General features: G+C 32.0%; 1 protein-coding gene across 3 annotated transcripts; it reads right to left on the minus strand.

Moving 5' to 3' along the window:
* Positions 1-828: 828 nt before the first annotated feature.
* On the minus strand, positions 829-25,763 carry LOC111043149 (protein glass). Of its 3 annotated transcripts, none has more exons than XR_002605539.1 (6): positions 25,076-25,763; positions 15,864-16,101; positions 7,586-7,709; positions 4,449-4,646; positions 2,029-3,103; positions 829-954 (listed from the first exon to the last, which is right to left on the minus strand). XR_002605539.1 is itself a non-coding variant. In XM_022328010.1 (5 exons), the coding sequence occupies exons 2-5, from the start codon at positions 16,049-16,051 to the stop codon at positions 2,270-2,272; spliced, it is 1,344 nt and encodes a 447-aa protein (XP_022183702.1). In that variant the 5' UTR covers positions 16,052-16,101; positions 25,076-25,763; the 3' UTR covers positions 909-2,269. The 3 variants fall into 3 exon arrangements, 1 of the variants encoding a protein (XP_022183702.1); XR_002605538.1 differs by having other exon boundaries at positions 1,862-3,103; XM_022328010.1 differs by having other exon boundaries at positions 909-3,103.
* Between the last annotated feature and the right edge of the window lie 228 nt (positions 25,764-25,991).

The raw sequence follows: 25,991 nt of genomic DNA on the forward strand, positions 1-25,991 counted from the left end.
TGGGTATTGACTTCAATCACTATAGTAATATTACACCAACTATTAAATAATAATATGCGCAATGTTTTTTTACAAAATTTGGTTACCAATGCCCATTAATTATTACTAACAGTGTTCAATGTTTATAAGACATATAACATATTATAAAACATCATAAGAAATAGAGGCTGATACAGTTTCCATCCATGATAGTGTTTAGTATCAATGATATCATTAGATTCATACCAACCAAAGGTGGATGGCGTGTTATTAAATGTAGAGCAATAGAGTCAAGATGAAAATAAATTAATACACAATTAAATATTATAGTATTATATATATTATTACGTATTATTATTATGCGTTTCATTTGCATTTATATTGTTTTATATTTTTTCAGCCGTATTTACAAATGATTGTATAATAATTCTAAAAGTTATTTGTTATACATAAAATACATTGACTAGATTGAGAATATACTTGAATATTTAAAAATAATTAATTATAATGACATAAATAACACACACAAATGTGTAAAATCAATTTTACACACTATATAACTGATAAGAAAAAAAGAACTGTTATAAAATTAAGTATAGATAACTAAAATTTGGTTAATACTTATTTATGAACATTTAAATTTTTGCGTCGTTTTCAATATTACTTAGGCATATACGACGAAAAAAGACTTAACTAATCCAAACAAAACACTATAATATGATTGAGAACAATAATGTACATTCTATTTTATATAATGCAATAATCTACTAAAAAAAAACAATTTTAACACTAAGTGATATTTATATAAATTAACGAAGTCTTAATATTTATCACATATTATTTATTTCAAAAAAAAAAAAATGTCCATTGAGATTAATTATTTGTTGCGGGATTTCAGTTTTAAAAATCGTTAATCACTAATTTATTATTTTGTATTGTTCCACTAAGTGTAGTTATTGAACCATGCGTTATACTCTGAAAATAAATTATTTTCTATTATAGGAGCATTGAGTATAGTTTTAAAGTATCATCATCGTCGATAATAAAATAACATGATGGTGTAAGTATGTCAGATAGCTAAATAATTATTTTAGTTTGGCACAACTAAATAATGTATTATTAATAGAAAGTTGATGTCAACGTTTGATCCGATTCTGGACTTGGAGTTTGGGTACATGGTTAAATTATATTGAACTCAAATTTGAATAAATTTAAGTACGTACATCTAAGTGGTTCAGATTAAGGTCAGAAATTAATTTCATAAAATTAGGAATGGTACAAATACTTGTTGCGGATGTGCTTGAATTATATGTAAATACTAAATTAAGAAATGAGACGATACAATTCACTCTACCTACACCTATATTCTATATATATATATGCTCTGTGAAGTGTAAACACGACTTTCTTCAAGTCGTCATTATCATGTTCATTTCGGTGGTACACTCGTCGATGTGGGGTGGCTCCTGTCGTCTATATATATATATCTATTAGTATTGTGCTAAAAATCAGTTGTATCATACGAAGAACGAAAACTACATTAAAAAAAATTGAAGACTGTCTAACACACTGTCATTACAATACTGCAAGGCGCGTACCTAGATCATCAGTCAATGGTGAAAAACAAAAACCTCTACAAAATAAATTGAACTAAATATGGTACGAATTCGTGAATAACAAAAAACAACGGGAATTGGTGTTATATTTCTCAGGGGTGATATATTATCAACGTACGGACAAGAAAACGGCGTAGGTACCTTTTATTTGTACATCGTTTGTATAGCTTTACGTATAATTCCCCTATGCGTACGTATAAACCATCACCGCCGTGGTGTACGGCTGTATAGTTATCGGTTTTCGAAAACAAAATAAAAATACTTACAGGTCGTTATTCGGACCGAAAACATAATATAGGCGATTAAAAATATTGACTCCGTGCAAGTAAAGATGTACATGACAATGACATGTGTGCGTGATGATATTATATTGTATATAGTTTTATATATATACATCTGCAATAGCGGTACCTACTACCTATTTTATATGTACCGAAAATGAACTGTACGGTTGTCTACAGATGACTCCGAGTGGAGTTGTCGGTGGTTGGTTTATAAGCTGATCTGTTCTTGTTCGAAGTTGGCTGAATGATTTTGTAGTCAAGAGTTTATTTTCTTTTGGCTCGAAGGGGTTTCCCTTACCAACAGCAGTCGACGTAGCGATGGTGATGGAGGTGATTACTGTGGTGGCAGGCTGAGGGGTTGGCGGTGGTGGTACTGACTGTCCTCCACCGTCATACAGGCAACATGATGTCGGCACCGTTCATACCACTGTGGACGCGCATGTGCCTGTTTAAGTTTCCAGACTGGGAGAACCGGAGTAGGCACAGCTTACACTGGTACGGCTTCTCGCCTGAGTGTATCCTCAGGTGTTTGGTGAGCGTGGACGAGTCGCTGAACGCCTTCTTGCACAGCCGGCATCGGTAGGGCCGCTCGCCCGAGTGGGTGCGCATGTGGGTCGTGACGGATGACGACTGCGAGAACCGCCGGTCGCATATCTGACACCGGAATGGCTTTTCGCCGGAATGGGTGCGCACGTGAGCCGTCAGGTTGGCCGCCTGGCTGAACGACTTGTTGCAGTCGTCGCACCGGTACGGTTTTTCACCCGAGTGAGTGCGCAGGTGGGTCTTGAGCGTGCTGGGACGGGCGTACGTCTTGCCGCATATCCGGCACATGTTTGGACGACAGCCATCCTCACCAATGGTCACCGACCCGACTGGAGAACACTCGGCGCCGCCCATACCGCAGCCGCTCACCGACATTAGGATTTCGGCGCACGGTTTCAGGTCCTTGCAATCGTCGTCGATCATTGCCGCAGACGTGGACGACGACTGCACTGGCACACCCTGCTGTATGTTGCACGCAAACGGCGGCGGTGGTAGTTGGGACGTTATCGGGTCCTGTGGCCGAAAGTCGGCCGTGAACGAATACGTGGCTGCCGAAGGGTAACCACTAGTGCCCATGGACACCAATGGACTCAACAGGCCTTGGTGGTGGTGCACCGGGCCATGATGGTGGTGGTGGTGGTGATGCACCGGCGACGGAGACGCTGGCAGAGTCCACCCGACCTGTGAAACGATATATTGTATTAATTAATACAGCAGGTATTTTCATTAGTAGATTCGCTCTCAATAATTTTACTCAACGATTTATGAAAAACTTATATGATTTGGTCACAATGAAATTTGTCCATTATTTATGAAAATTAATTTTGTTGAATCATTGTAACCCGGGTCGGTATGGACAGCCAGCTACGCGGAGATTTCCCGGGGCCTTAGTTATTTTTCAATATTGAGTGCCAATTATTGACAAATGGAAAAATTTATATTTAAATAATTTTTGGGTCGTGGACGGGACATTTTAAATTATTTTTGAACCAACGTCATAGGCGCAAATCACCCAAAAAAAATGTAGAGGAAACAAAGCCGTGAGGGGCTTAGCCCCTCATATTATAATGATACTTCTTATATCAATGGCACATATTGATATCTCTATTAATACAATTAATTAAATAATTTAATGGGCGGTCCCCTTTGCGGACATCAGTTTGTTTTATCTACATTATTACCTACAACTGTGTGAAAAATAATCAAATAAAACAATTGGAAGTAAACTGTTTTAACATATTACATAAATCGAATAAAAATTAAAATAATCTTATAAAAGCTATATAATAATAATTGTGATAAAAAAATATGCATATACCTTATTGATTTTTCATAATGCCTATAATATAATACATTATTATATATTGGATAAGATGGAAAAAAGATTTCCAAAAAACCAACTATGAACGAAATTAAGTAATTAAGTATTAATAAGTCAGTTGTTTTTTGTAAATATATTTCGTCGACGAGTCGATATATGGTTGTAAATAAAGTTTGAATTAATCGAAATATGAATAATATGATGTCTTAAGCTAGGTTATACTGGAATATTTATATAGGTATGGGTACTATTCCTTTACCGTCAATATATTATTTTTATGAACAATTTTAGGTACAATAATAAAAAAACGTTTTATATATTATGCAACAATTAATTTTACAACTAATTAGGACTACAATTCAGAAGTTCCTAGCTACTTTTTAAGTTATTAAGAGAAATATGCAAATTTCGGTCACTAGAACACGAGTGGAGAGTGCTATAAGTTTTAATTTTAATTTTATCAACATGCCTATTTGCAAAATATAATATAATTGAATAATAATACAAATGACATTTTTTTCATGGTTCAAATGAAATGTATTATTTTACCTAAGAACTTGGACGTTGCGGTGCCATATACGATTTGAATTATGAAATCGTGGTGCTTTAATCATTACATTATATAGGTACAATAGGTACATAATACCTGTATAAGATTGTGTGAGGTAAAATATGTTATAATCTTAATAAAGCTAAACAATTTACCGGTTGACATCCGAACTGAGCGTCCCCGTGTATCGGAGCGTACCCGTGCATAGTCATGTTCATGCTGACGTTCACACTCATGCTGGGGAATTGGTGCTGTTGGACCTGTTGCTGCTGGTGGCCACCTCCGAGCGTGGTCCAGCACGTCTGATCGCCGTACGACGAACCGCCATAGTCGACCAGTGGTTGCGAATCATCCTGTATGTACAGACATAATATTATATTAAAAAATGTATTTGATTTGCGATGTAATTGTACCCTAGTGATTTGCAATTGAAAAGTCCCTTTACAAGTCTGGCGACTAGCAGGATGATTTTCAAACGTTTTTGGGACGTTGTTACATAATATGTTATGTTCTCAGATTACAATTACGTTTATTTAAATTCTTGGGTATTTGGAATTTGACGAAAACGGCCCGATTTTGATGGTAGATGCAGACAAAACTATAGCCTTTAGACTTAAGGTATATAATATATAGGTACGTACGTTGCCCGGAATATATTATAGAATTGCCCAGTCTATATTCAGACAGTAGAGTGCAAATTATAATTAATTTTTTACTTTATTCAATACGTATTCTTTTATAACATTTGGTTTTAGTTAAAAATGTATTTAAAAAAGAAATTAATTAAATAGTACATTTTTAAATTTATCTTTCCTATATCATATATGTATCATTAATATTTAACTTAAACAAAGCACAAGTTGTTATGGAAGTGCGCAGACCGGCAGACCACTTAACTGTAATACCCGCGACTGCACTATACATATATTCTACTATAATAACTCAATTGTAATAATGTAATTGTAAACTTCTTTGACTTACAAATATAATTTCTATATATTTCATGTTAAAACCGATGTTCAGATCGATACATTCTATGCATTTATGATTACTATAAAATTGCTTCGTTGAGTGATATTAATTTCAGGCGCGTACACAAAAAAATACTTTTTCTTTGGGGGGAGGGGGTGTTGGTTGTACATTTTGATACTTATATAATCTAACCGAGTGTCAAACATGTATTAAATTGACAAAAGACATTTTAGATATTATATATTATTATCATTATCGCATCGGCACTTCCGTCAAACTTCGTTCATCGTTGCTATTGTAATAAAAATGATATCGGCTTGCATCGGGGTTTCATATTAAATCTATATTTACTTTGATGTAATCATGTGGTAGTCCGATTGACTATTGTACCTAGAGATAGTGATCGAGCACTAAATGAGAATGTAATTCTCATTATGATGGGCAATTAATTTCCTGAAATTCCGAGGGGGGGTGAACCCCTAGAACCCCCCTTGTATACTCGCCTGATTAATTTAATAGATAAAATAATATTAACATGGCTATAATTGACGAGATAATATTAATAGTTTGATACAGATACGTATATTTGAAATTTTAAAGCACGCGTAGGTTTCATATTACTATTTACATAATACTTTATAAAAATACGGTGAAATATATATGTATAAAATCTTATGTACTAAATCAACAGAAAATACGGTAGGAATCTTTTTTTTTTGCTTTTAGGGCTTCAACTAGATCGTTTTCTCTTGGTTTTTATTGTGGAGGAGGGTATGGAACACGTGTATATACGGCAAGGATTCATCACTAAGAACCCGGGTAGCCACCCATCCGGGAGCTAGAGACGCCGGCCGATGCTTGACCTCAGAACACGTTAGTGTCTGCGGCCAACTACTGTCCCACACCTGGGGTCTGGTATCTTTTTTTAGTTGGTAATTTAAGAAAGTTTGGTACTTTAACATTTTTATTATAATTAAAGTTACCATACCCCTTAGAAATAAAAATACAACGGATTACTGCGAGGTGTTTCAGGAATAAGATGTAAGTAAATATACGAGTCCTGATACGTTATAGGATTATAATTAGTCTTTATTCCAGCTTGAAATATTTAGTTGGATCGTTGGGTCGCTCCCTAACATATTAATATCGCTGCGCTTATCATAAGTCCAGATCCTGATTTTTAACGCAACTATATTCCCGGGCAGAGATTTTTACGCTTTCTGCCGATAAATTGAATCGATAGGTATGTAGAAAATAAATACATATTATAGTATTACCTACTGGCTTAAAAATCAACTGTTTTTTTTTTTTAATAAACTTATTCTACCTTCCATGCGTGAAACTTCCCAGCGTCTTAGAAATGTATAGTGAGGGTTCACACTGAATGTATATGTCGCCGGCAATATGGATAATTCAGGTATTTTGAAAAATGCCTAGGTATTATGTATATATTATTGCCGACGTATTTTAGGCAATGTAAATAAAACAAATGATTTTCAATATTATTTCATGTATAATACCTGGGCGTTATGTAAAATACCAATTTTTTTTAGGCAAAGTAAAATAACAATTTATCATATGTTATAATAATAATAATAATAATAATAATAATATTAAGATTCTTAGAATTATTATATATTATTACTCGTATTACAAAATTTATTATTTAATGTATATCTATTATTATGTTTTTACACATAGGTATTGCCATATTATTAATATTATTGTTATATTAAATACTATTATGTATGCATTAACTTAAAGTACTAGCTACTTATTACAACATGTTGTAGAAAATAGCATTTTGAATTGCACTAAACATTATTTTTAAGGAAAATGCACTTTTCATTTTGACACTTGGTCCTACAACACACATTAAAAAAATCATTGGCTAGTAAAAGTTCCTGTCGACTGTTCGTAACGCCACTTCTGTGTCTGTTGGAATCACGTAAATTTGTAGTAGCTTTTTCTGACATACTGTGAACTGACTTCTGGCGGACAACCGCTTCAGAACTTCAGAATTTTAATCCTTATTGCATCAAATCGTGCACACACGGACACGGTATGCGCATTTATACAGTAAACTATAAGTTAAGTCGTTGGTAATAAGCGATACCCTGCAATTTTGTTTATTTTTGTCATAATTCCTACTCCACGTTGGGCATTATATATAATACCTATAGCCTATAGGCAAAGCTCGTATTATGTATATTTCCGAGTGTTTTTTGGCATTTTATATAATACCTAGGTATTTTGCAAAATACCGGATTATCCACATTGCCGGTAACATATATAATATCATATTATACTTAGTACTTACGTTGTGATTTGTGGACAGCCCATACGCCTGGTCGTGTTGATGTTGTTCGTCTACTGAGGATTGTGGAGTTGGCACTGTGTGTTTGAGAGACATTAGTACGTCGGCCATGTCTCCGCACGGCTTGCTGTAATTTTTATAATTAAATATCGTATATAATATATGTTATGCATTATATAATACTAAAACATGCATAGCTAAATGAATTATAAAATATTATTTATTACATTTTTTAACATATTGAATATTATATTATGGCAGGCTCGGATTCAGAGGCCTATGAGTTCGCGGCCACACTCTGTCGTCTAAGCCACCAGTAAAATACATTTTTATTAAAAATAACGTAATCTAAAATAGAAATGCATAACCAATTTTTCTTTTTTTGATCACCCCTCATTCAATTTTTCTGGATCCGCGCCTAATAGTGGTAGTTCAATGTGCACTTAAATGAATTTATTTAAGAGTTAAATAATATATAATATTTAACGTAGGACACAGCGGTTTATGATATAGTATAAAGTGGCGATCGCGATGTTGATCGTAACCAGTTGCAAAGGTATAGCCATAGGTATTACAAACTACACCTTATTTTTAAGTAATAGATATTACATTAACTTCGTCTCAAAACTCAAGATTATTTCAGTGGAAGCTTTTCTCAAGGGAGGATGACTGACCAACAATAAAACTGGAAGAACAGTGATTTTTTTTAACGGATAAACCACCATTTGCTTTTAACCCAGAGGTATATTTGGTCACAGATCACTTCAACCCCTTGGGAGCCTATCCAGACGTGTTTAGACATTTGTATAGTGTAAACATTGCAAGACAAAAAAAAATCGTACCGGCGTACCAATGAATTCTAATACAAATTCTGATTCTGTGGCGACTTCCCGCCTTCTGGACAAGCGTACCTCCTCGAATTTCGGTGAAGTTCTAAACCGTATATGCGATCGCTATCTATCGCACTGATATTCAAACATCAAACTGCGCTGCCCAACTTCCAGTGGTAAAGCGGTAGTTGGTGAAGGCAGTCTCGTCAAAGTACCACGGAAACAAAATTAATTTAATATATAAATATTATTTCAATCACTATAGCTATTATGGAAATTAGAAGTTTCGGTTCTACATAGTACCCACTGAAGTCATTATTATATTATCGACCTTATATTGTAATCGTAGACCGTCACTGTTGATTAAAAAATCGCAAATAATAATCTGGGGGGGGGGGGTCAAAATATTACGAAGAGAGTAAGGGACGAAAGAGTCGTGCCATGAAACAGTTTAAATACCGCTGAATGATAGTCTACGGCACTTGTCTTGTGAGCCTGGTATCCATTATCTACTATATTTTCTCTTAATTAATATTTTCTCTTGATTCAATCTTTTGGCTAGATTCTTTCGATCGAACGTTTTCACGTTGACATATAATACAATTATTACATACGCTGTGTGCTGTGTGACGACATTACCACTCCGATTGTCGGTTTACGGTTAGAGTTAGCTGCTGAACAACCACGATAATACAATGCTCTATTGCAATTTGCAGCACCTACCTACCCAAGATATTTTGGTACAAGTAAACGGTCTTCGATATTCCAACTAAACGAGGCAAAGCCCACATGTTGCCCACTTGCCCGTTTTCTGAGGATTACCCTCCAGGCACAAGGACTCGCCAAGGTAAGAATAAGATGCACACCGACACTATTATGACATATTGAATATATATATTGTAATAGTCAACAGTGTATTAATGCATAACCTATACAAATATAATTTTTTATATACTATTTAGGTACATTGGTACATATAATTCATAAATTCTTCGTATTAACACATATTTGTACACTCACCTACACGACTGTTTTTTTTTAATAATAATTCATATTAATACACATCATAATATATTATATGTTCAATTCATAAATATGTTGTAATGTATATATATTGTATTACGATTTATACGTATAGTGTAATTCATATGAAGCTGTCGAACCAGGCAATTTACGGAGAGGCAAAAAGCATGCATTTTCAATAGTTTTTGGGTGCCGTATTGTACCTAAAATACAATAAGGCGTCGGTAAAATAAAATCACACCATTTTAAATTTTTAACGACTACAAGAAAAACGATCACGCTTCGTAGAATAGTCGGATTTGGGTAATTTTGGTTTTTTATTTGAAAGAAGAAAACTTTATTCATGTCACGCTGGTGGACTCCAGTTAACTTTAAATAATGTTTTAGTCGCTATAAAGAAATACATTTCAAAATACTTAAACATTTGTGGTATACATATATATATATATGAGTGTTAGACTTTTATTAAATTTCATAAAATAGAGTTTTTTAAATCGAAGTCCAATCCAACCTGCATAGTCTTAGAAATAAAAACGGGCCTTTGCGTCTTTGCTCTACATTTATTTTGGTGTGGACAATGTGTTAAATTTGAATTCAATGATATAAACTCATTTTATAAAAAATGATTCTGAACGAAGGTGGTCTGTCAGCAGATATAACTATGAATACCTATATTTTATAATATTATTGCTGTCAGAGTAATTTATTTTACTATAATTAGTAGGTAACAAAAAATTTCATCGACAACAATTTAAAAGAGTTAATAAAATGTTTTGAAAATTGTATGGTGCTTATAAAATGCTAATAAAAAAGATTCTGTAAGAATTACATGTATCTACATTCAACATACAATACTAATAGATACATAGTTATTATTTTTTGAGTTAACTTGATTTTGTCGAAATCTGGTTTTCGTAAAACTCTCCTTTTAATATGAAATATACAATATTATCGTCGTTGTATTTTATATTTTTTCCATCGATTATATTATGTTATACAGCATTACAGGTTACATTACATTACGAATCTACCTATATTATCAGTAGGTAGGTATCGACTATTGTAGCTGACAACGATGTATAATTGATGTATTAGTTGAGTGAGAATTCGGTGGGGCGGTGTAGGACAAAATCAATGTTGCTGATAGCTAGTCGATATAGGATGTGGTAGAATGATAATATGAATAATGTGACACTGTGAGGCTGTTTGAGATAATATCACCTATGACTTAGGCATCATATGGTCATTTTTAAAAAATCTAAAATGAAAAAACTACAAGATTGAGTTTTGAATAGGTAGGTAATTATTTATATAATATACAGTATAATAAATAACCGGAGATGCCCGTTTCGGCCAAAAACAAAAAAGGGTTCGGTGACACTTTTCTGCCAAAATATTTAGAAACTTTGTACTTAATATGAACATTTGGGAATATTTTTTGGAAATGTATGTACTATGTAGTATAGGCCCATCTCTCAGCACATTAATATTAGTCGTAGGGATCTGGGGCTCCTGCATCAGGTTATTATATGAAATATTAAATATCTGTAAAATCCCTCTTATAAAACAACACATTAATACATTATGCAGAGGGCAACATACTCGAAAAGGCGCCCATTAGGGGGTGCAAGGAGTTGAAATATCAGTAGTCACACTCCTAGACAATTTTAAATGATAATAATTTTTTTCAATTGTAAATAATAAACTATTTTTACTGATGATATTATACTACATGATGTATTACGTAGGTACTTCGTTAATCTATATTATATTTATTTTCTGATGTTTAATAAAAAGCAAATTTGTTGGTATAAGTTTATTTTTATGATATTTTCACCCTTTAGGGTCTGATTGATGGGCACTTTTCGGTATAGTCTTTAAATTGAAAAAGAGAAGATTGGTTGCAATGACAATGTGAGGATAATTAAAGCAATTATTATTACTATAGATAAATATGAATCTATGGTTATATTGATGTAAAATATATATATTACTAAGTTCGATATTATTATTATACGACGTCTAAAACTATAGCTACTACTTTTCTAAATGACAACATGACACATTTATGCATTATAATAAACTTGATGTTATTTGATAATTTGGTAATTATTAACATCGTGATTCAGTGACTATAAATATTTCTATGAAACTGGTGATAAAAAGATGTTGACATTGATAAAAGGCGAGCTAGTTAATAGTTATCAGATTATGATTTTTCACCAGTAATTTTCTTTGTTATTTTACTATAAAAGTCAATAATAATAAGTATCAATTAATAATTTGTATAGTTGTTTAGTCATCAAGTCATACCTAACTCATTTCTTTGATATTATTATATAATGAATTTTTTTAAACATTTATTAAAATTATAAACTTAATGGATATTATATTATTAAATACTATTTATATATTTACCTTTCTTGTTTAAATGATACTTGCATAGTCTCCATTCAAGTTGTCATTTTTTATGCCATAATATAACGATTTTTTGTTAATAATTATCAGTCTGTTTTTACGTATTTCTTGGTTGATATAATTCAAATATGAAAAAAAATATTTTTGATATAAAGAATTTAAAAAAAAAAATATGAATTATATTAGTATTATGCAAAATCGTATTTTTGAATTATTACTAATATATTCTTTTATTGATGCAAGTAATATAATACAATTATTATTTTTTACGTTACTTAAAAATATAAAAGGTATAATGTATTATTATACATTTGAAGAGAAAAAATATTCATAATATGTTATAACTAGCTAAAATAAAATGTGATCAAACTATTTGGTACCGAATGTGGCTTATTTGCGTATGTTATATTAATTTATATACCTATCTCTTTAATTATCAGCATATCTGTTATCTGTCTCAGAATAACTTTTTGGAAAGCTCCAATCCAAATCATTTAAATAATCGTTTATTCTCAAACGCATCCTAATTTCATTGATAATATGAATTATAAATGCATTTATGAATAAAAATACCTATAGGCAATTAACATTCTGATATTTCGGAAAAACTATGATTAAAACTTATAATTATGACTAAAGCAAAATAATACCTACATTTTTCCAAATGTTTAGAACATTGTGATATTTTACAATTCATTCAAAATTTAAAAATATATTATAAACTACATACAGGTACTACCAAAAATATGGAAGATATGAGGTTTCCGTTTTATAATAATTTTAAATAACTGTATATGCATTTCTGAATAAAAATGAATGACAAAAAATTAACGATAAAGTCAAACCTCAGTAGTCCGTCAATGACTCGTCTGTCGGCTTCTATTAAATACCTTACTCCGTACCCGACATTACTATTGCCATAAATTTTATTTTACAAGCAATGTTATCTCAAATGTTTCGCTGCTGCGGCAAATAGTGGTTGTACCACTTCTCGGCTAGACGGCGACTGTATACCTACGAAGTGCGGACAGGTAGTTGACGTTAGCTGACGTCCTGGCGCCGCAGAGTAATCCTAAGTTCTTTAACTGACTGTATGTCTGTATATGTAATAATATACAGTGTCCTCACTATAGACGTAACTAGGGCCAAGCTTGGGGGGGGGGGGCTAAGCCCTCTAACTTTTATATTAGTCCCCCTGTCATAATTCCTATACTCACACTAACGTTAGGTACATTAATCAATTTTAATTTAAAATATCGTTTATGTGATGAGTCTTTGTAGTTGTCAATAAAATAAGCACAAAAATAGTCTTCACCCAGAAGAATATAGACTCGTGATTTGATTTTTGTAACACATAAATGTATACACGACGATAAGGACTAACAAGTAACGATGACCGGAAGACGATCACTGATCCAGTGACTTATAGTGGCTTTTTTTAAAAACAGAATCGGATTTTATACTATTTTATTTAATTATTATTTTTTGTTGTCCTTGGATCTTCCTGTAAGTACAAGTGCAACGGTTGTGTCTGATAGTCTGTATTCTGTTCTGGTCAATGTCAGTATATTATTATAATAATAAATTGATCAGATTTTGTTGCCCATTTTTTGAGGCTTTAATAAATATAAAATGCATAAGACCGAATAAAAATTAGAAATTTTGGTTGGATAATCAATTGTTAATCATTTAATTTTATCATCATTTTACAATCATCAGCGGAAGAGTTGAGAGGCTAAAGAGTATTGATCAAAAATCTGTTTTCCAAATTTATATAAAATGCTACATTTATGATTCATTGCTTTCTGTTCCGACAAGTTCCGGTGCTAATGAAAGAACAGTTCCTAAACAGTTTCAGCGTTGGATCAAACTTATTTAGGATCAAATTATGTTTCTATATCGATTATTTAATAATAAAATAAAATTTTAATTGAAGTACGTTTATATTTAGTAGCAACTAGCAAGTAACGTAACATGTTCGGGGGGTGTTTACTAATTATAAAAATGCTAGGGCTGAAGGCCCCTTAACTTTAAGGTATATAATTACGAATATGGCCCATACCTACCTTCAAGTTTGTTTTATTTTATTTTATAATACGATGTTCCTAGCCTATAACTACGGATATATATAGATATAATGTAATTTTTGCTATTTTAACACGATAAACTTAAATTTAAGTTATAATTTCGAATTGCGATTAGGTAGTATACGTATTAAGTTGGTTATTAGAGGTTAATAATAATATTATGCAATATATTCGAAAACGAGGGTTATTGATTTGATTAAAAAAAATTCGCCAGACGATTATGTTTGTGCATCAGTAAAATAAAAGGTAGATTATAATAGTTAATTATAATTTCAAAAATATATGTTTTACTTTGACCATGACAACCAGCATATGAGTATCAGAGTATATTATAATGAAATTGATTTAAAATTTAATATATATAATATATACTAACCTAACTAGAGTTTTGTCTGGGTCAAAAATTATAAGTGAATCTCGGATTGGACCAGCAGATAAGTTTTGGAAATATTTAGATTAGTTTTAAGCTATCTATACCATGAGTCCATGATCACAATATACTATATTTCTTTGTTCCTATTTACACTATTTTGTGCTTACTATGTACCTAGTTATTACATAACATTATTAAGAACCCCTAAGTGAGGACTGCTGAACCCTAGGGTTCCGCTGAACACAGGATAAGAAACACTGCCTTAAACGATTAATATTTAGTATTGACTCTAGTACCTAATCTGACAAATTCTTAGGTATGTACAGGAAATTTTCGCTGAGTGTGCAGAATAATTTTTAGGAATAACTTCACCAGTTATTTTGTTAGTTAAAAATACATATTTAAAATTTAAGGTTTTGAGAGGAGCGATCTATGGATGCATTATTTTTACAACCACCCATTTTGCGTCTTCACACTTTTCCTAGAAAAAATGGAAAAAAATGTTCCAAACATCTACATAGAGGGACGTTTCTTTTTGAAAATTAAATTTAGTTTCTACGTGCTTTGGTGGGTTAAAAACAAAAAAGTTTAAAATAATCAGAAATAACTAAAAATATGTGTTTACATTTTAATATATCTATTTAGTACAATAACTGTTTGATTAGGTACCAACAAGTTGGACCGTCTTCAACTCTCAGATCGTCTTTCATTATGTGTATTGGTTTATCATTGAATTCAGTTTTAACACATTCATAATGAATCTTTAAAAGTGATCTACACGACATTACGACAACGAGGTACACTCGGCACCTATCTACTGTACATCAGAACGGTTACCTATTTTGTTATTCATTTTACCTGTAATTATAACTAATTGTCAATTATATTAATAACATAATATTACCTAGTAAATAAATCAAACATTTAAATAATATAGAAAATAATGTAAGATTGTTTGTTTAATGTTAATACAATATATTAATAAATGTTACATACAATAAAGTAAAAAATAGACTGATAATATTATGTAAATAATATCGTACAATCTTGAATTCAGAGTGGAAAGGGAGTGGCCGTTGACCATTGTGTATACAAATAGCACACAAATATTTTTCTTTTAAACTTAATTTCACATATTAGGTATGTTGTTTAATAATTATTATTCATTATTTTTTGCTAGGATATTCAAAATAGTTTATTGAATTAGAAAATCTATTATACTATATTAATATGCAACAATTTGATTATTATAAACGGAAAAAACCATTGACATTTTCTTCGAAATGATTGGAAATGTAACGGGGTGGACCGTATAGCCCCTGGACCCGTCCCGGGTAATGATTGTAAATCATAGCGGTGTATTTTATTTGAATATTCGTATAACATAACGTACGGTACGATAGAGACACGATTTTTCGACCTAAAAGCAACCGAATAATATCATATAAACTACCACGTCGAATAGAATTAACTTTTATTAGTTTAAGCTACTCTATGAATAGGCCAAAACAATTTCAGTTTGTTTATTTAATGAAAAAACAATTTATTACCTGTATGATCCGCCTACTGTAACGATCGCTGGCTGCTGGAACTGAACTGCTTGTTCGTTGCAGGGCTGCTCCAGTCCGGGCGTACAGCAAGTGTCTGTGCAGAATTGCGTTGGCCCGTGTAGCATTCCCGCAGCCACCAGCAGCGTTGGGTCGCCCAGCAGATCTTCACCACCTGCGCACCAATCCATCGAACCCCTCACCGACGCCCACTCAACCCCCGGCCATACCGTCTCCTCCCCTGAAAAATAGCACGTGACAAACAACGTTCTATTATTGAACACACAATATAGCGTTATTATATTTATAGAATGTGTATAGAATATAAATACGCTCTTTCTGCATGTATATTAATTGTCATAACATAGGTAGGTGTACGCTATTCTTGTAACGATTTGAAGGTATTGACACTTAATTGAAATGTATACATAATACAACAATAAATATTATATTATAATGAACGACATTATAATTGCTGTTATCTGCGGTTTTCCATACGTACACTAAATAAATATTTGGGTACACATTATTGTATTATGCATTAAACGTATATTTAGGTAATAAATAATAATATAGGGTTATAAAAAACTAAGTTAAAAAACAACTAGGTTAAATAACCAAAATATCCAATCCTTAGTCAGTAAATATTAGTAAGCCTATAACAATTATTAATTATTATATGGATATCGACATAAAAAATTAGGTTAAACTATGATATTATTTAGGAACTAGAAAAGACAGAAAGTGGGGTTCTCCAACAGTGATCGCTTGATGTCATGATGCGCAGGTCACTATATGGAACACCGTTGTGTCCAGTGGCGTGTACCATAAAAAAAATAGTTGTTGCTCTAATAATTGTTGGTGACCTACCCCTCATTATACTGTTATACCGACCTATAAAATTCCCTATTTTTCTTTTATCAATACCCACCCACCCATATTTAAGGTGTTGCCTCAGCTACACTTGGACCCTATGTTACACGCCACTGGTTGTGTCTATATGTTACTGCGAATGTGTTGAGTGCTGACAGTCACTGGTTAATGTCGTCATACACTAAAGTCATTGGCGATTGTTGGCGTATTGATTAAATTTGTACTGTTTGTAAACATTTACTAGCGAATGTCAACATTTATATAACGATATTGGTGAATGTTGGTAATTTAGATATTATTTAATCTGATCTCATCTAATATTCTAGTACCTACCTATTAACTAATATACACGGTATTGTACAAGTTGATAATTTCGATGAAATGTTTTATTTTATCTGGATAACCACCACGCTATGTGCTGTGTCGTTAATATTTAGTATGATATTGTCATTCAACGTAGTTATAGTGTTATCGTAGTATAGTGGTTGGCACTGTAACCAAAACATTTTTTTTTAATGGAAAACATACGTGAAGTATTTTATAATAAATTTAATAATTTAGTATCGAAAAAATTAGGTACCAAAAATGGTGTTATAAATCAATTATACACCAGAAACCAGTTTTCAACATGTAAAGAAAATTTAATATTAATCACTGATGTACAAATGGATCAACAAATTTCCTTAAGCCAAACTTCTGTATCAAATTCATTAACCGGTGGTAATCAAAGGTAATTGGAAAACAAAGAGCACCTCAAAAAAGTGTGGTTGTAGAAATGTTGTCATTTTATGAAGTTCAAAATTGCATGTTGCAATAAATAGAACAATTTTCACGGTTTTTTTAAAATAATAATTTTTTTATGGCAAAATAATCATAATTAAAATTAATAATAAGGGCATAATATTGTTCAATAATAATAATAACAATAATAATAATAATAATTAATAAAAGTAATTGTTAATATTTATAACTAATTAAACTGAACATATCATTTCTATTTCATATTATTGTCTATAACTATAATATTATGTACGAATACGTAACCTATGTCAACATTAACCAAAACCGTGTTGTGTATGTCAAAATTGACAAAAATCGTAATGTAAGTGTCAACATTCACTAGTACATGTCTATATTATTTTAATTTTTCAACATTCACCAATTTAGTAGGAGTATGTCGACATTCACTATAGGTGGTTTTCAGCACTCACAAATTGCGGACATTCACAGTAACATATTTATTATATTTTAATTGTGTGGAGTGTGTTACATTATGATGCCATAATAGCTTGTTACTTTACGAATTTTAACATTGTGCACATGTGTGTAATTATTTCTTAAACGGGAGTCACAGAAAGGCTTGACAAATTAAATAACTTTTGTTCTAATCAGTATTTCTTAATTTATAATTAAACTTAACGTTTGAAGTGCGTATTTGTAACGAAAATATTTTGAGTTGACGTGTGTGTGTTTCGGTGCTTTAACCTACTGCACAAATAATTGTGTCGATTTTGGTACAATCTCAGCCTTATTTTTGTGTATGTGTTTATTTGACTTGACAAGTAAAGTGCAATATTTATGAACACGATATTTTGTATTTGCATGTGACTATGTGTGAGTATGAATACGATATTTGAAGTTTACGTGTGTGACTTGTGTGTTTGGGAACATCATATTTTGTTTAAACGTGTACCTAATTATACTCTATTATAGCCTATAGGTATTGTATATTTTTAAGATTCGAGTGTACGTTGAGGGGTATATCATTGTCCATGTATGTGGGTGTACGTTCTAATAGAACGGTTTTAAAGGTGTGTTTATTTTATCATTTTATAAAACAAAAAGTTGTCTAACATAAATATGTGCTGGGTGCAGATATTTTTATTTTAAAACCGATTCTATGCGATAAAGAAACAATGAAACAATCGGAGAACTGAAAATCTATCAGAGGGAACTGACCAAGAACTGAACAAAACCCGAAAAACCCAACTAAAATCAGTAAATTTGTAAATCATTGCAGGGGATTATCTCAAATCATGGTTAAAGACAACTGTCAAGTCCTACAACTATTATTGTTTTTGAACAACACTTATGACGGCAACCCGATGAGTGTCAATCAACTTCTGAAAATATCAAAGATATCAGAGATAAAGTAGTTAGAGCACAGAGAATCACTGAAATGACGTTCCTGTCATGACAGGAGCAGTTCAATAATAATGGTTCTATGATACATGATGTAAGACATGCTAAACTGTAACGATGTAAACTTGGAAGTAGGGACCCCACCAGGAACTAATCTGAGGCACAAGTGGAATAAGGGTGACTGAAATTCCAACTCTCACAGTGGAAATAAAATGTCCAGGCACAACATCAATCGCTTTACTTGATTCACAAGCTAAAAAACTAACTTGTGACAGTGGATTGTCGACAAATGTGGCAAATTGGTACACAGTCAAAAACTAACTGTCGAGGCGTTTGATGGGCATACATGCGAGGAAAGTAGAAAATGTCGAATCGAAGCCCAAAATGCAATCATATTAGGTGAAATTCAAAGAAGCAAGTCTATTTAGACATATTATACGTAGGTACTATATTCACCAAAGGAATTTGGATACTTCGCTTCTTTAAAGAAGCCGTGAAATGTAATTTCGGATGGTTGCGGCGGTGTATGACGGTACATTGATTGGCTTATGTGCAACCACATTCTATCAACGAACGCAATATAGGTTCAATTGCATGCTTCCATCTCTCATAACAAGTTACATATATTTACGCCAATGGCCAAGTTAAATAATTGATACGTCATTCGTAATTATATAATTAAATTAAATGTCGATTACTATCCAGGAAAATATAATTTAGTAAATTGCATAGATACCTCTATAGAGCTCTGTATACTATACATTATTAAGTTATCAATAAGAAAACTGTGATGAAGGCATGAAGAAAACGCCAAATTAAAATAAACCCTGGCCAACTTGAGTTTTTTTTTGCAAACATTATAATTTAATTCACATAACACTGTATTCTGTGTACTTTTGCCGTAAAAATGTATATTATATGTATTTTTTTTAAAGACAAAGAATCCGTACGAGTGTCGGGCAGCGGCGGGCAACAACAGCAACAAAGGTTCAGAACTTTATATTCACAGAAATGTTTTTGTATAAAAATATTTTTTTACGTGCAGCATAATATATTATAATGGTGTTTTTATTTTCTTTGAATTTCAACAATAATTCGAAATACACATCACGCATTATAATATGTATACGTCGGGCAGAAGAGGGTGTGTTCGAGCACCCTTTGCGCGTCGTCGCGGGGGGCGGGCGTACGATTATAGTCCCTGGCTGGGCCCGCTGTAGTTGGCCGACCGGGCTGGTTGTCTGACCGTTGTCATGGAGACCATAATAATATATACATGTATCCAAAAAGGGACCGCGCGCGCGCCGCTCGAGTGTAATATAGCCTAATATTATTACGTGGCGGTTAGCCGTTGGCACGCGCGCGCGTATCGCTTCGTGTCGTGTACGGCTTCCGCTCATTGGTGGCGATATTAACGGGCACGCGGGACAACGAAGACGTGTGCCCTGGACAATTATATTGTTCACCGTGGCGCGTATTATAATAATTATTATTATTACTAAACAGTCCCTCGCCACTTTTTCTCACTCGTCGCATTGCAGCTTGGCGTAGACGTCACGCGGCTGCACGGTCGTCGGGTTCGGTTTGTGACTTTATGAGAGGGTGTTGGTCGGTCGGAAGGCGGGCGCCATAGACATAAATATCTATATGTCCATGGCGGGTGCACTATCAATCGCCAACGCAGTCCGTCGCTTTATTCTCAATCACTTTATATATTTTTTTTGCAATGCTCCTCGGTTTTGGTCTTGAACACTTGAAACACTTGAAGATTTAATATAAACCTCTTCGTAGGTTGTTGGTGGAATAAAAAAAAGTTGAGCTTAAATTCAAAATGATTTTTTAAGGGCGTCTGAAGTTAGAATTTTGACTAAATTCATCAAAATCACGAAAATTAGCAAATTATTTTGAGTTAAAAATTCATAGTAAAATATCTATGATTTGAAAACGTCATACGAGATTCCTCTTAAGTTTTTCAACATTTATCAAAAAAAAACTGTATCTAAAAGTCAAGTACATTTTTTATTAGCCACATAATGTGGAACCTTCTTTTTTTATTTAGCTGTAATTCAAAAACTATTAACCATGGGTAGTTTAAATTTTCATTAAATGTTTATTTTATCGTTTTCTATACACCACACAATTTTCAAAATATATTGACTTGTTTTGAATCATTCGTTATGGGCATATATTTTGAAATATTCTATTTTTTTAGTTTTTTTTCCAATATAAATGTAAATAAAATTATAGCTTGTCTTAAATTTTTTGTAATTTATCTTTTACTCATCATAAGGCTAAATAATGGTGGATTTCATCGAATATTCAAGAATTTTGCTGAATTTGTATAGAAGAAAAATTCTTAAAGCGGTTTTACCTTACTATTTATAGTATAAGTTAGGTTTCAATTGGAATTATATACATGTTCTGGCGGAATTGATGCTATATTGGTCAGGATACGATTTACCTCATTTCAATTATTTGATTTTTTTATTACATTAATGAATAAAAATAAACAAACAAACAAACTACTAACAATGTAGGTAGGTACTAAATAACAATGAAATCCAATAAATCTTGTATAACTGTTAACAACAATTAAATGTATGAAATTCATAATACAATCTATAAAACCTTTTATTATTTCTTCAATATTTTGAACACTAAATATATACACTAAATATATTACTTTACGAAAACAGGAGATACTACAGAAAATTAGCATAAATAATCAAATGGTGCTATACAAATTTATAATAATTACAAATAATATGTATTCGACATAAGAAATCCTGAAAAAGATTTTCGGAACACGTTCCTGTTCCTGAGGGTCTAGACCGACTAGACTCCTTGTGTATACTCTTTATACCTATAGATTTTAACTAGGTACCTAGAGAATAGAGAAAATAAATATTAAATATTTTGTTGACACTCCTAGTGTTATACGATGATAAAGAACAATTAACAAAACATATGTGTGACTTTTTCAGAATATAAAAACTACTTAAAAAGGTTTCATTAATACCTAGATTATCAAGATTATAATTTAAAATTATCTATAAGGGGCTTGTATCTTACGGAATATTTTTGGAGGGGCTAAAATTGTAGTCAGGGAGGGCTAAGCTTCCATAGACTCCCTCTAGTTGTGCCATAAGGTACTCGTTTTGAATAAAATGATGTACTCTTTTCTTCTATTATAAATATTCTCTGTACCTAATGATGAACTATTCTGTACTGTAAAAAGGTCTTTATGATACATTTTGAAATTATTAAATAAAATGTATAAAATAATACAGTTATGCTTCTGTAAATAATACATAAATGAAACGACAGGACCGTCTATGATACTAAAAATAATTATTGAAAAAAAGTTGTCCATTTTGAAAGATTTTGGTATTTTCGGGAATTCCCAGGATAGAAGGCTGTGATCGATATTGTAATCAATTATATCATTGGTACCATAGGTATGTACCATAGTTGCTATTCATGTTATTATTATTTATTGAATAGTCTTAGGTAATACAAGTACTGAAGTACACAAGAATCAGGAACTTCTTTGACAGAGAAATTTAAGAGCATATTTTTATTGTTTTTATTTGTTTTAATGTGGATGTCCCAGTCTTCTTTGTCTCGGCCCTGATCGGTATCGCAATATTATGATACTGTTCGGAATCGATGGATCGAAAGAATACGAGCCACACAATACAAGAATAATCTGAATTCAATAAAATTGTTCAATTGTGCATAATAATTAATAATATATTATTATTATTATTTATTATTGTATAACATAGTTGGCTTTAATTTGTTACCAAAATATTTAATTAAATTGTCCATTATTATTTTAAGTTGTATATTTGTATAGTTAGGTAATTGATACGTAAAATATGCATTTCTCATAGACGGAATTGCTAATTTGCTAATCAACAATAAGAATATTACCTACCTATAGGTGCATTATGATAATGGTTGATTTTTATCTTATATTTGAAATTATTAAAATATTATAAAGTGCACCAAAATAAAAACATGAATTTCCTGTGAAAACGATTAATTTATTGCTTGCAAATTCAATAGTTAAAAGATGTAAGTTATATAGCATTTAAAATAGTTCTATACTGTATTTAATTCAAACTTCAAACACTATATTATATTAAATTGTCATTAAACTATCAATGAAAAATGAGTGGATTATCATTTAAACATCAAAGTAATCTCTGAATTTCAAGCATACATTTTGTGATAAATAATACTGAAACTACAAGAAATGTTGTATACATTACGGTGTAATCAACCAAAATTACAGAAAGTAAATATTTATTAAAAATGTATAATGTATATTAATATTTAATATTATCAACAAATTGAATGGGACATGTTTGCATTAAACATGCATAATATTATCATTGTTAAATGTTGGAATGAAATGCCTAGTCATTTAACTAAATGTCTTGGCGGATAGTAAAATTGCATAAACATTAAATTCTTTGACTATATGCCTAGGCATTTAATAAAATGCCTGATTTGACTATATGCCTACGACATCTACACTCATTACTTCAAAAAGTTTTAACTTCTTTTTAATCATTTTTTTTGTATAATTAGATGTTATTTTAAAACATAATTTCTATCATCATAATAATATATATTTTTAACTATTTTTTCACTATCATCTTTTAAGTTTTTAGTTTTTTGATGACACCAATACACCATACATTTTGAATTTCATACTCCGAAGCAGAATATTATTTGGAGTATTTTAATCAATAAAAATCAAATCTAGGATAAGTAGGTATAGTTCATTAGTTATAAATTATAATAGTATTTTAAGTTTAGATTAGCAGAGTAGTGGACAACATTTTGTGGGGTATGGTTATGATATGGTTAGGGTACGGTGGGGTACGGGCTTATAACTTATGATCTAATTGTTCGAAATTTAATCTTTATAGATTGAAATACTCTGAAAAATATTTAACTTCTGAATATAAAATATTTTAAATGAATGGCGTCATTCAAAAAGGTAAAAACTTAAACAATTTTAACGATAAAAATATTGAAAAATAATATTTTTTTTGAATTGAATTTCAAGGTATAAACCTAACGAAATAAATTTTCAAGAAATTGAAACTTATCAAAATATTGAGTGTATAGACATTTCAATGGATCACCCTGTATTTAATTAATTATCCTTGATATTAAATAATCATTATTCATTTTCACGCGTATAACTATTAAAAATTATAATTAGGTGATATTATGATCTAATGTCTATAGACTTATTGAAGAAACATTTAATAAAAAGTTTATTTAATGTGATTTTTATTAAATACCCAACAATAATTTCTTTGGTTTATATGTTTGGTATAGCAAAACAGAAATTGCATGAGAAATTATACAAAAACTTGTGACTCTTGACAACCAGTTCCCAACACCGTGCTTGCAAATCGTTGACATGATCTAATTACATTTAATTTAAATTGTCTTTAAGTAAATTAATTCTGAATCGGTAATTTAAAACTCGTTATTAATAAATAAATAAAAATAATAATGCTAAAAAAGCACTAGCCTCGTTATTATAATGATATAGTTATGAAATTGAATACAAAATATAGACAACTATGAATGTCAAAATCTGTACCTAGGTATATATATAATACATTATGCTGTCAAAATAAATTTATAATTTAATGTCTATTGAATAATTATATAAAATTAATTTTTTTACTGAAGACAATGAATTGTATTTTTTAAACACTGTATTATATTGTATTTTTTTAACTCCTCAATTTCTTAAGCGTTTTTAGAAAGTAAACGAAGTTCCATCGTACCTGCAGAAAAATACATTAAGTTGCTGATAATAGGTGATTTTATTTTTGATTTAAAGCAGAGCTAAATCGATTCTGAGCTAAGTTTATCAAAAAATGTTTCGAGATACTAATGGATGGTTTCCTTATCATGTGAAGTATAAATTTGAGCATATACCATCTATATTTTGTATTTTGTCCACAGTACACCTCAGTGTATTAATTTTCTTTTAATTAGTAAAACCAATTTCGAAAAAGAAAATCCAGAAAAAAACATTTCTCCCGCTTGTCATTATAACAAAACAATAATTAGTACACCAGACGAAAACATTTTTAGTTATAATTATATAATTGTTATTGCGGGACAGGTATACAATAGTAATTTTATGAATTATAATATACCTGTGGGAACGGCGGCCGGGTCCAATTGTGCGGACTGCAACAGATCGGCGTCTTCCGTAGACGTTTTCTGGCGTCAAGTCATCATCGTTTCGTTATAACTAAAACCGAATTCCGCGTCCTCGCCGAAAACGACGTCATCCATTCGGTGGACACCGGCGGACACCCGTGTTCATCGCTGTTGATGCTGTTGCAGGCCACTGAGCGCGACGGCTGAGACGACGACTGGCACCATCGGATCACTGCCAGGTATACACACTATTTAATATTGTCCGTCGTACCTGGATGTTATTTCGACACGAATTCGATGACGCGGTATTATTCAAATAATGATTTTTACAATTGCATTGTTTGTATCGCTCGGAGTGTAAATAATACGGCTGTATGATTTATAATAACGAGAGTAAGAAGACAAGCTGGCAACGAACGATGAGGCTCGAAAACACTTTATTAATTGTTGACAATTTTAACAATATATTATTATAATACACGACGGTCGCGACGGACGCGGTGCAGCGGCCGAACCAGTGTTGTTTGTGTGCTCGTGAGACACTGGTTTCGACTTCACTGGCGGCGGCGGCGATGACGACCCTCGACACGATGGCGATTAATGCCATGTGATGGGGGTTGACCGCAGAAGGGACGCCGCAACTTGTCCTCGGATGTCACCGACTTACGTCACCCACAACTGGTGTCCACTTCCCGGCACTGCGATTGGCGCTCTTTTCCGAACCGAACGCATTCATAATCAATTGCTCGGCACACACACACGAGCACATACACACTAATACAGTTACACTTACATACACACACACACACACACACACACGCACACACACACACACACATACACACATACACACATACACACATACACACACACATACACACACATGTACACGCGCGCGCGACTGTTTCG

Source organism: Myzus persicae, unplaced genomic scaffold (assembly GCF_001856785.1).
Source record: "Myzus persicae strain clone G006 unplaced genomic scaffold, MPER_G0061.0, whole genome shotgun sequence".
In the NCBI taxonomy this organism is placed as follows: Eukaryota; Metazoa; Arthropoda; class Insecta; order Hemiptera; family Aphididae; genus Myzus; species Myzus persicae.